General features: G+C 34.0%; 1 protein-coding gene across 4 annotated transcripts in view; it reads left to right on the top strand.

Annotated features, from left to right (window-relative positions):
* Positions 1 to 11,940, top strand: part of PDE1A (phosphodiesterase 1A) — a 282,559-nt gene extending 270,619 nt beyond the window's left edge. Inside the window, exons 14-15 of one of the 4 annotated variants that reach the window (XM_054699907.1) lie at positions 7,994 to 8,110; positions 9,585 to 11,940. In XM_054699907.1, coding sequence (XP_054555882.1) covers positions 7,994 to 8,067 — 74 coding nt within the window. In that variant the 3' untranslated portion in view covers positions 8,068 to 8,110; positions 9,585 to 11,940. Of the gene's footprint in view, positions 1 to 3,450; positions 3,578 to 7,993; positions 8,111 to 9,584 lie in introns of those variants that run through there. The other 3 variants (XM_037523666.2, XM_054699908.1, XM_037523665.2) reach the window with 3 other exon arrangements.
* The last annotated feature ends 348 nt before the right edge of the window (positions 11,941 to 12,288 follow it).

The following is a 12,288-nucleotide window of genomic DNA, read 5'->3' as shown; positions in this document are numbered from 1 at the left end:
TTTCCTTCTGACTTATTTCACTTAGTTTAATTCCTTCCAGCTCCATCCATGTTGCCACAAATGGCATGAGTTTATATTTTGTGATCACTAAGTAGTATTCCATTGTGCATGTATACCACTTGCACTTGATCCATTCATCTATAATGGGACATTTAGGTTGTTTCCATATCTTAGACAATTGTAAGGTCTCTTCTTTTTAAAAATTTTCATTTATTTTTATTGAGGTAACATTGTCTTACAACACTGTATATGAGTTAGGGGAATGGGTTCCCACCTTCTCAGATGTATGCCACCACCCCACATCCACCACCACAGCACCTATTATGCTTAATCATAGACCACTGGTTCTGCGATTCATACTGCACGTGCCCCTCTGGTAGCTTCTATTCTACGATCATATGTCTAGGGTTTGTTTTAGTTTAGTTTTGTCAGTTCCTTTGTTTTGTTTCTCTATATTCCACATAAGGATAACCTCATCTGGTTTTTGTCTTTCTCCTTCTAACTTATTTCATTTAACATAATCCCCTCCAGTTCTATCCATGTTATCCCAAATGGCCACAGTTCATTCAAGGTCTCTTCCTGGCTTGCACAGTTTCTTAGTCAGCCAGGGGTGTGTGGAGAGCCTTCTCAGCCCTCTGTGGCTCTGTAATTGTTAGGATTTTTCTTTTAAATTTTGCTGGTCTACCACTTACCCCAATCTTGGACCAAAACTCCAGGTTTGCAGATTGGTGGGTTTTCTCCATTTATTCTAAACCAAATCTTACCCCATCATATGAAGAAACCAAGATTGCCCCTTCTTTCTGTCCCAAATTGAGTCTACCACCTCTGACTGCGTAGTTGGCTTCTGCTGCTATTCTCGAGATGGGGTTGGCAGGGGGAGTTTGGGAGTAGCTCCAGGCAAGATTGTCACAGGTTCTCTCTATTCTTACCTGAATTTACAGTAATTTTCAAGAATAAATCCTTCTCAAATTGTGTGTTGCCTTGATTGACTTCCAGTGAGATGGAATCCTTGTTTTGGTTAACATTACCCAGTTTTTTACTTGTTTTCAGTGGAGAGGAAATAATCTGTTTATGTCCCCATAACATAAAGTCCTTTATCACATTAGTTTTTAGAGAATTAAATGAATTGATTAATATAATCTGCTTTGGGAGTCCTATTAATAGAACAGAAGCACTTCATGTGTTAACAGTTTGGGCTATAGTTATTACTTAACTATGCTTCTACTACATGTTTTAGGAATTCGGGATATAGTAAAATAACTAAGGAGACAATAATCCCTATCCCTAGGAAAGAGAGAGCAGGAGTTCAGAGCAGATTTATAATTTTAAATAAGGGGTAGGAAATACTTTACTGAGACAATGATAATTTAAGTAAAGGCTAACAAGAGTTATAGAAAAGTCTGGGGCAAAGAGTGGGAAAAATAAGTTTTCAGAAAGGAAATGACCTCCCCAACACCTGGAAGGTGAAACTTACCTGACATGCAAGAAATAATAGGTCAGGGAGGCTAAGGTTAAGTATGTAAGTAGAAATGCAGTGATTGCCTACAATAACGTCAGCAATGTGATACATGGGCACTGTGGCACCATAGTGTGATGATTTTGAGCCAGGAGCAATACAGAGCCAGATGTCCGGAGCCAGATGTAGGGTTTTGAGTAAGAAAAATAAATGATCTGAATTGAAGTTTTAAAAAAGATCATTTTGGATACAGAATGTTCTGTTTGGGAGGCATAAATGGATACAAGGAAGCCAGAAAGGAAGCTCTTGTTGGCAACTAAGGAGAAAGGTAGGAATTTAGAGGTGGTGATACTGAGGAGACAGAAGTGTGATAAGGGAAATATCATTCTAAGTCCTAGGAAAAAGAATGGCTTTAGGAGTTAGTAATGTTTTATTTCCTAAATTGAACACTAAGGCACAAATGTTCATTTTATGACAATAGTTATACCTAAAATTTATACTTTATATATATATAACACCCTATTTTTGTGAACAGAAGGTTTTGTAATAAAAATGAAAAAAATGTGATCTGCTACAAAAAATGCATCACTTAAAATAGTCATTAATTATGAAGTCATTGTGTATCAGGTATTACCTTTGTAAACCATCACCTGTAGCTTTGAAGATTAATGTCGCCTTAATATAATTGCATAGAGATGAGACTAAACAGGTTACATGATGCTTAGAGCTTTGGAACATTAATTAAACATTGAAGCTCTAAACAGAATCTCAATGTTCATTCATTATTATATTAGCCCCGAGACTGTATATCTTAGCTATCTCAAAAACATCCCTCTCATCCTGGAGCAATAGAATAGACACGTAGGTTCCAAGGTATGAAACTCCTAGATATCAATAAAATAAAGCACTTTTCCAAGAGTAATTTAACTCATCAAATCTTCTATTAAGGATCTGGGAACCCCTGTCTAAGAATATGTCTAAACATATTCCATTTTACATGGAGATTTTTCAATAAATACAAAATTCTTTTCTCCATCCCAACCTGTTTACTTTTTTGGTTCAATTTTATCCACACAGGGTGAGGGAAATGCCTTCATTACTTATTCAGCATTTCTCAGCATCTAAAGCCTGCTTTGTCCAATCTCCACTACTTAAGAATATGTAAAGGATTTCTCTGCACTATTTAAAAGTATGTGGAGGGATTTAAGAGAGTGTGTAGCTATTGTCCTTCTGAGGGAGGTGAAGGAAAACAGAGAAGATATGTTAGCTTCAGACAAATCACTTATTGTTTTAGCCTTAACAAAAATGATTATTGTGAAATATTACTATCTGCCTTAATGAAGAAGCAGACATTTGCAAAAATCTTTTACCAATTTCTAGTTATGCTCCAAATCCTGAAGAGCTATGGGGCAGTTTTGGGAGTAAGGCACCTATGGAAGTGAGAAATAAAAAAGAAACAAAACGAAAACACGTTTGCTTATATTGGTGGCCAATGGGTGATAGATGCCCTAATTAACAGCCAAGACAACCATAGACAGGAAAGAATGGCATATAAATGTAACTCATTTCCATTGGTGGCCTGTCATGAACAACATTTGGGCCTGGAGCCGAGAAGGAGGAGTAGATTAGGTTCTTAGTAGGAATTATTAAGGGGACACTTTTGATTTAAGCATACCCCAAGGGGCAAACACAAATATCATTCATCCCCAAGGCTAAACAGTTGCTTTTGTAAACTACCTAAGGGTTTGAGTCATCTTTAGATATAAGAATTCCAAATTGAACCAAGTCCACCTTAATTGGAAATAAAATGATGAATCAATCCCAAATCTGTTTTCTTTCTTATATTCTCAAGGAGAATGTATGCTTGAGAAAAACTAGTTATATCCCAGAATAGAATCTGGGGGTTCAGTCTGGAAGGAAATGAAAAATGTTTCTTATTGTTATGGGTAATTTACTGATTTATTTGATATTGATTCAAATCCTAAACATACTAGGATTAAGAAGTAAGAAAAGACGATTAAGAAGTGAAAAAAGGAAGCAACGTGGGAACTGAGATGCTGCCAGATTTGCACTGTGCACGAATCCCAGCTGTTTAGAGCCAGAAGGAAACCTAGAGCTAGCTTAAGGCAAGCTTGACATTTTAGAATATGTATTAAAGTTTTCAAACACACAAGTATTTTTCTACTTTGTTCTTGTGGCTTATTTCCTACATAATTGCTCTAGAACAATTAGAACATGATTTATTTACATATGATTTATCTATTAGATACAATTTATTTGAACAATTAGATTTGATTTATTTGAACTTGTAGAGACCTGTTTTGGTTTAGTAACTCACCTACTCCATCAAAAAGAAAAAAAAAATGTTTTGATTAAGATTACTTTGCTATCCATTTGTGGAGAGTTGTCATCTTTATGGTATCAAATTTCTCTATATATTCTTGTATGTTGTATCTTATTCATTGTATGTTGTATCTTCTATGTTTCTCAGAAGCTTTACTTTACAATAATAATAATAATAATATAATAATAATAATAATAATAGAAAATACTTGCTAGTATTGTTAAATGCTACATTCTTAATAAGCATACTGTTTATGTAATCATTTGATATTTATCAGTAATAATTTAAGTTTTTAATATGATTGTTGGCTTTTCCATCAACATCATTTTGTAAGTTTTGTGAATAATTGTTTCTTGCTGATATATAAAAATATAATTTGCTTTTGAATAATGATATTCTGCAAATAAAAACATATTATATTATCATGTCACTAGGTTTACATAGATGTGTTGATAATTATATTTTATTGTAAGTGGAATCCTCTGTAATCCTCTGTATTTTATTTTATTTGTTTATGAATTATAATTTGAGAAAGTCATAGGTTGCACTAAAATAAAAGAAGAATCAATGATTTAAAAATGTTTGGAAGCTTTGAATATATACACATGTTTCTCTCTCAATCTTATACATATACCATCCCCAGGTTATGAAGTTTATTTTTTGATTACATATTTATTTTCTTACACTGTTATTCATTTTTGTACAATATTTGATTTCTCTACTCAGGTGTAGTCTCTATAAATCTCCCCCCACCACATCACCCATGAACCATCACCATAGTCCCTGCTCCTCCCTTCCCTATTTTGACCCTTCTCTCTCCCCCTCCACTGCTATATACTTCAGATCTATAGTTTGGCTACAAGTTTTGTCTCTCTTTTTTTTTTTTTTTTGACCCTTTGTTCAGTTTCCCTGATTCCTCCTATAAGTGAAACCATCCAATATTTTTCTTTTTCCTTCTGACTTATTTCACTGAGCATAATCCCTTCTAGCTCTATCCATGTTGCTGCGAATGACATGAGTTTATCTTTTTTGATTGCTGACTAGTTTTACTTTGTGTATATATACCACATCATGAAGATTATTTAACTGATCTATAACAAATTGAACAATTCAATTAATTTCTTATCTGGCAGAATGACATATCATAATAATGTGACTTTTTATGAAAGATTAAGGATTACTTCCAAATGAGTTGTAGAGACTTCTGCAAATAAAGATTTATTAACTAAAAGTAATGTTATTTGCGGAGGACTCTAACTTAGTATTTTCCTAAGCAACCTGGTTGCCGTGCAATTGCTTGACAATTTTGAGTATGTGCTACTGAAAACATCCGGAATTTTGTAGTTTTCAAGTAACACATTTTGATATCAGTGCTGCAAAACTCTTGTCTTGAGTTAGTCATAATTTTTAATTGCTGTTTTTCTAATGGCTTGTATAGAATTACTCTCTAGGATGCGCATCGTTTAGAGGTTTACTATGATAATCATTGCACTGTTACCATTTGTATATTTTCTTCCTCTCCTTCACTTTTGTTATTGGTGAGTTCTTTAGCCACTAGAAATAAAAGTTTAGGTGGTAGGTGACCTCACGGGTGGACCTTTTGCACATTGTAAACAGTTCTCTCAACAATTTTGAAAACTGATTAATTAGTCATATTCCTTCCTTTTAATTCAGTCTATTCTTTCTCCACTATGTTCTGCTCTGTTTTGTCCTGGTGTGTTTTGTTCTGTTCTAATCACATGTATGTAACAAGATGTTAAATCAGAAGTTTAAGTCAAGATTCTAAGATGATAAATGTCAGAAGCAAATTGACTGTGAGACAGGAACTAAAAAGAGGTTTCAAAAGTGAATCATAGGATACTTACAACCTTCACCCCATGCAAATAATTACTGATGATTGAAAATAATTTATGAGGAGGATTTCCTAAATGAGCCCTCTGTTATTAGGGAAAGATATAGAAATACTTCCCTCTTCAACTCAAATCATGGCGACCTTGAAGTCAAGAGGCTATTGGGAATTGAGTCTAGTTTTTACATAGAAATCTGAAAAGTTAGATGGTGACAAATGAGGCAGGTGAGACAGAGAATATATGGGAACAGATGCTTTATGAGTGTTTTGAGTCAGATGTAGCTCACTCATTTGGAAGGGTGATAGTATCTCAGCAGACAGAAGTAGGAGCTGTAGCAACAAATTTCTGAGTTTAAGCCAGTTTCATGTGCCCATAGCAAAGTGGTGGGAAGTCTTCAGTCATAGTTCTTGGCAAGAAGACCATGAAGAGCCCATAAATGTACTCACAGAAGAACAATTTTTTCCTAAAACTTGCCAGGTCAAGGAAGTACAAAGGCAGCCGACAATAGTGTTGGTTAAGTAGGAACATTGCTGCTATTCTTTTTTTTTTAATTTTTATTTTATATATTTTTTACTTCATTTTTCATTTTTGTACAATGTATGCATTTTCATCTTGGTTAGCATCCCTATAAAATTCCCATCCCCCTTATTTTGATCTTACTCCTTTCTCCCCTTCTCCCCCATAGTGTGTCTCTGGCTTATAGTTGCCTGTTGATTTTGATTTTCACTTTATTATAATTAGTCTTTTTCCTGATCCCTTATTTAGGTTTTCCAAATTCCTGCTATGAGTGAGACCAGCTGGTATTTTTCTTTTTCCTTCTGGCTTATTTCACTGAGCATGATCCCTTCTAGTGCCATCCATGTTGCTGCAAATGGCATGAGTTTATCTTTTTTGATTGCTGAGTAATATTCCATGGTGTATATGTACCACATCTTCTTGATCCAGTCATCTATTTTTGGCATTTGGGTTGTTTCCATAGCTTAGCTATTGTAAATAGTGCTGCAATAAACATAGGGGTGCAGGTGTCCTTTTTAATTAATGTTTTTTTGTGTCCTTTGGGTAAATACTTAGGGGTGGGGTTCCTGGATCATATGGAAACTCCATTTTTAGCTATTCTTAGTGCTCTTCTCTCACTTTCTCTAGCTCAGGAGTCCAAAGTAGCCAGTTGTAGGTTAGAGGTAGGACAAACAACATAGAAACATCAACCATACACCCCCCGCCCCCCCCCTACACCCTCCAAACACACACTGTTTCTGGGCTCAGGAACAAACCCAAGACTAGAAAGTTTTATCTTTGTTTTAAGATTGATGTTTAATATATGTGACCACACTTTGTAATGTCTTAGTTGAGACTTTGGCAATTTCATGTGACCACACATTTTTTGTTATGTAAGAAAGATTGGAAAATTCATAATACTATGAAACTTTGATCTTGGGACAGAAAATAAATTTCTCCTATTAAATGTATTTTAAAGAAAAATTGGGAGACAGAATAATTTTACTTGGTGATAACCTCCATGTTACAATTAGTTCTAGATATTCACTAATTTTGCAACCGAGAAATCTGTTGTAACTGAGACAATACAGTGTTATGTTATAGTAATTATCTCAAAGTTAATTGGCGCAAAGTTTAACTGTTACTGTATTTTCTATTAAATTCAGACAGAAAGAATACTGAATAACATAGCTAATTCCTGAAATATGGTATTTTGAGTGACTAAAAAATTAATATCAACTAATTTTACCTTTCCTCATATAATGTATTTTACCTATATGTTTTGCTTTATATTTCCATTTTTATATTATTTGCAAAGTCTCTAGAAATGTTAAACATTTTCTATTCTAAATTTTTTTTACTTCAAGGTTTATGTAGAACCTGAGTCCAAGATTATAAATTCCATTAGTTTGTTTTAGCATGTTATGACTTATCTTAAACACTGCTATTCTTATACTCATTTGTTTTAAATTCACAGCAACTAAGCAATGTGTGGAAAACACTGATTATTAGAAGGTTTATTTAAAGGACTGTTTCAATTAAAAATATTCAGGAAAAACTTGCATATTTTTATTAGATTTAATAGATGTGTTTAAACATGTCTCATCTGTTTAATTTCTGTATTCCCAGATTAAATTTCAACTTCACAAAGTTATGTAACAACCAGAAGATGACTTATTACACTTTATAAATCCATAAACCTAAAAGAAAATATTTGATATCTTTGGAGAAATGTACAACAAAATTCATTGTAAAATCCAGTCTTCAACATCTTACTAATTGCTTCAGTTTCCTGACCTTATTAGGTTTTAAGACTTACTTTGTTTTTATTTGTTTGCTTGTTTTTAGGTGAACCTGATCTCCATAAGAACTCAGAAGATCTAATAAATGCTGAAGAAAAACATGCTGATACATTTTCATAGGTTTCAAACACCTTAAAGGCTTCTGTCATGTTAATCATTGAAGGTAATTTTATTTTATATATGAGAAACCTAATTTCTGAAATGAGTAGTGTATAGAATGTCATTAAAGACCATTATCATCTTTCAATGTTCCAGATTTTTTTTTAAGCTCTGTCTTCTATCTCTTGAGGTAAAATCTTAACAGATAAACTTTCCCTTTTAAAAGAACTCTTAATTTGCTCATCATTAAAAATTACGCTTACTGAGACATTTTAATTATTTAAATTTATAAGCTGTAGTCTAAAGAAGTTTAATCCTGATTTATTTTTCTAATTCATATAGAAAATAAAACCAGTACATGTCATAAGACAAGCACCATGTTTGCTCACATCCATGAACATTTGCATCAGTGATTCCATTTTTAAAAATTCATCTTTGAAGGTTTTTCTTCAATCTACCAAATAATTAACTTTGGGAGTAATGATTTGGATATTTGAATTTTCAATAATCCCATCTGTTGATATTTCTGTACAAGGAAATTGAGACTTGCTGTCTTAGGCCTACAGAGGAGGTATGCAGTTAGAAAGGAGGGATGTATATGCATAGTGGACATGTTTTAATGTCTCCTTAAAAGGTGAGACATGAAAACCAAGTTTTAATGAAGTCTTGCTATTGGAGTGATGGTAAGGACAAGATAAAATGCTGAGGCTACCATACCAAACCTTTGAGATATATTAGTAGCTTCTCAGATGTTAAGATATGGAAGTTAAGATGTTATTAGCTTTTAAGATGATTCACTTCTCAGTACTGAATTGTTTGTTAAAACTGTTTAATTTATAATAATAGATTAATACAAACTATCAAGTGTCAGGCACTTGTGGTGAACATCTCACACATACTTTGTCAATTTTTAATTCAAGAGTTAGTGAGTATGATTCTTGTTTTACATATGAAACTTGGGTAGGAATCAAGCTACAAATTAGTTGTTCAGTAACTAAAATCCATCTTTATATTTAACAGTATTAATACATTACAGTATTGATATATTGTCTCACATTAACTACTACAATTTTTCTCCATGCCCTCCATCCAAAATTATAAATTACCATGGTCAGTTTCAAACAGTCCTTGGGTCCTGATGAAGCCCTTGAAGTATACTTCAAGAAAAACTAATTCAGTGAAGTGCTTATAGATGTTTTAAGTACAAAAGTTTTGTTAAGTAAATACCATTAGAAAACGGAGTTAAAAAATTAAATAAGATTCTTTGCTACTGGACATCTCCATGTCAGTGTACACTACATAGCTTCAAAAGAAAAAAGTTTAGGATCAGCATTACCTTTGCATGTATGGTACAGAACTAGAATATTTGAGATCATTTTCCAAAAAATGTATGCAGGAAACATAGCTCACCGGGACATTGGTCAAAATGACTGATGGGTCCCTTATTTCTGCAAGGTATATGGAGTCCAATGTGAAATTGCTACTGGTAATTGATTACTTTATATGACTAAAATATCTTCATTTTCATTCTATTGCAGAATGATGAGAACAGCACTAAAACATCCTAAATCCTCAACTTTCACAAAGCTGTATTCTTCTCTTCCAACACCCACTTGGATCAGGCCATTTTTATGAACTCCTACAAAAGGAATTAATAAGAACATAAATGCTGAGCTTGTTACATCTGGCCAAATAAATATACTCACAGTTGCTTTCAGATTTTTTGGTCAGTGTGTCTGTCACTGCACTGTTTTTCCTCTACAATTTGACCTTCTTCAATCAAGCCAGAGAAATTTTCAAGACAAATGTTAGACTGTTTAAATTTTCATCACTTTGAATCCATTAATAACATACGTGATTAGGCAGTACATTGCAGAAGATGAGGCTTTTTTTTTTAAATTTACCTTCTTCCATTGCTTTACAAAGTGCTGTAACTGTATTTCAAGATCTTAAGTAAAAGGAAAGCGGAAACAAAATTATGGGAAAATAAATTTTTCAACTCTGAGGCACAGGTTCTTTAGCTTGTCCTTGTTATTTTAAATACATGGGACCAAAATGAGAGGTGAGGTATCCAGAAGTTGCAGTTGAAATCCTCTGACAGCAATGGGGTGTCATAGGCCTGGTTCTGTGACCTGCTGTCCTTCATCATAATTCTCAAACTGCAAAACTGTGGTGAAAACTGTTCTTGGTGCCAGAGGACTGGCCTGCACCATTCCTGTGGTTTCCAAGCACTAAGGCATCACCTTACATGGATGTCATCACAATGCAAGTCGTGCATTACCTACAGTCAAGATAACGAGAACCTTCAGCCATTATGTGGAGGCAAATGATAACTGAGAATGGAATTGGCCTCTGGTGTGTTGCTCCCATCAGGATCCAACAGGCCAAGAGAAATGAGACAAGAAGTATCTGTGTGTGTGTGTATGTGTGTGTGTATCTGTGTGTACTCAAAAATATCTATGAAAATGGAAGCCCACACTTGTCTGTACAGATGACGTTACTTGATGTGACTATAAATTTACTACACGAAACAGACTGCAACCTTGGAGACTCTGCTTCTTTGTCTTGTTTTGCCTGAGCATGTGCAAAGCCTTCCCTTTGCTCCAAACTGAAGAAGGACCTTTAGTTGTTTTTAGCTGGCAAGAAAGGCAAAGAAAAATTAGGTGTGTAAGATTCCAATATACAAACACTTCAACGATTGTAAGACTAAATGAATTTGTCTTTGAGAAAGGTAGAAAATGGATGGGAAAAAAAAATGAAGAGTAGCTATCAATTAAAGAATAGAGGGGGTGTTCACATCCTGATGAGTATTCCGTTGCACCCGCTTCTTTCCTGGGTTCACGATGCTAAGCAATATTTTAGAAATGGATACAATCAGAAGCTTTTAAATCTAAGTAGTGGGATCTTAGAACTCACAACTTAGATCTCTTTTAATGTGTAAGCCATATTCTATATGCATATTAGGTATGCATCATTCTAATTTAAGATATATTGTGCATAGACCATGTATAAAATGCTTTTAATGTTCTGTGCATAAGATCCTTAGACTTTGTTTTGCCTGAATCTTGTTTAGAACACAGCTAAATAATTGAAGTTGTATCATAGACATTATAATGCAATTGATATTTTAAATGTAAGCAGTAAAGATTAATCTATAATAATGTGTTAGGGAAAAATTTATAGCTATGTACATTATGGTGACTTTCGTCCTTTAAAAATGAACTTTTTATTTCTATTTATGGAAAAATTATAACTACCGCTTTCAATGTCTTTTTTTAAAGTAGCTATTTACCAGCTAGAAAATATTCTGCATTTAAAATAAAATTTGACTATCTGGGAAATCTAATTACTTTGTTCCTGTTTGAGCCAATTGTCTTTGGATGAAGCTATAGAATTTCTCCAGGGAGTAATAAATGGAAACACTGCTTGTCAGTTGTCACAGGAAATATGTCTACTTTGTTCCTATTAATAGTGCAAGTTCTATAGACTTTATTACCGAGGTGCAACCAATTAGACTTTAAACATAACAAATTCATCCATTTCTGTTCATAGGCTTTAACCTAATTTTCCAGGTTACATGACCTACAGAGCATTGTGACTGAGCTTCCAGAAGGAGTGGAGAAAATACTCCATTTTTATTTTTTTTCGGAAGCCTTGTCACACTTCTGCTGCTGCTTCCTCTGAATCTTCCTTACTCCTTCCTTCCTTCTCTTGGACCGCCACTACTTTGTGCTAATTAACTGAAAACCAGAGGGGAGGTTGCTGGTGCCCAGTCCTTCTGCAAACACCAATGTGGAGTTCCATTCTGAGGGGAAAGGTTGATGAGTGAGGCCGCTGCCCCTGGAAAGTCCTGATTTATTTTGCATTTTTATCCTCAGCTCCCCAAACGTATCTTACAACTTCATATGCCTTTTCGTTTAGCTGGTATCTCTTTTATTTAATTTTTAGTGTGACAAGCTACAATTCTTGTGTTTTTACTCTGCCCTAATTCTCTGTAGTTCCTATTACATATGATTGTTAAATAAATCATACTTGAGGGAAGATAATGTGAAACAGTTGATAGCTGATATGACTCCACTTGGCGGGCATTGAAAAGTTGGAGAAATCAGGAACACCAGAAGTATACAAACTTAGGAAATTGATATGTTTTGTTAGAAAGTGATTTTCACTCTATTAAAGAAAAATTCATTGACCACTTATTACTATACCTATCATTTGCAAACTCCTGGTTAGATGTATGGT

This window comes from Talpa occidentalis, unplaced genomic scaffold (assembly GCF_014898055.3).
Source record: "Talpa occidentalis isolate TD23 unplaced genomic scaffold, MPIMG_talOcc4v2.1 talOcc4.3, whole genome shotgun sequence".
Taxonomy (NCBI): domain Eukaryota; kingdom Metazoa; phylum Chordata; class Mammalia; order Eulipotyphla; family Talpidae; genus Talpa; species Talpa occidentalis.
This window is presented reverse-complemented; position numbering and strand designations above follow the sequence as displayed.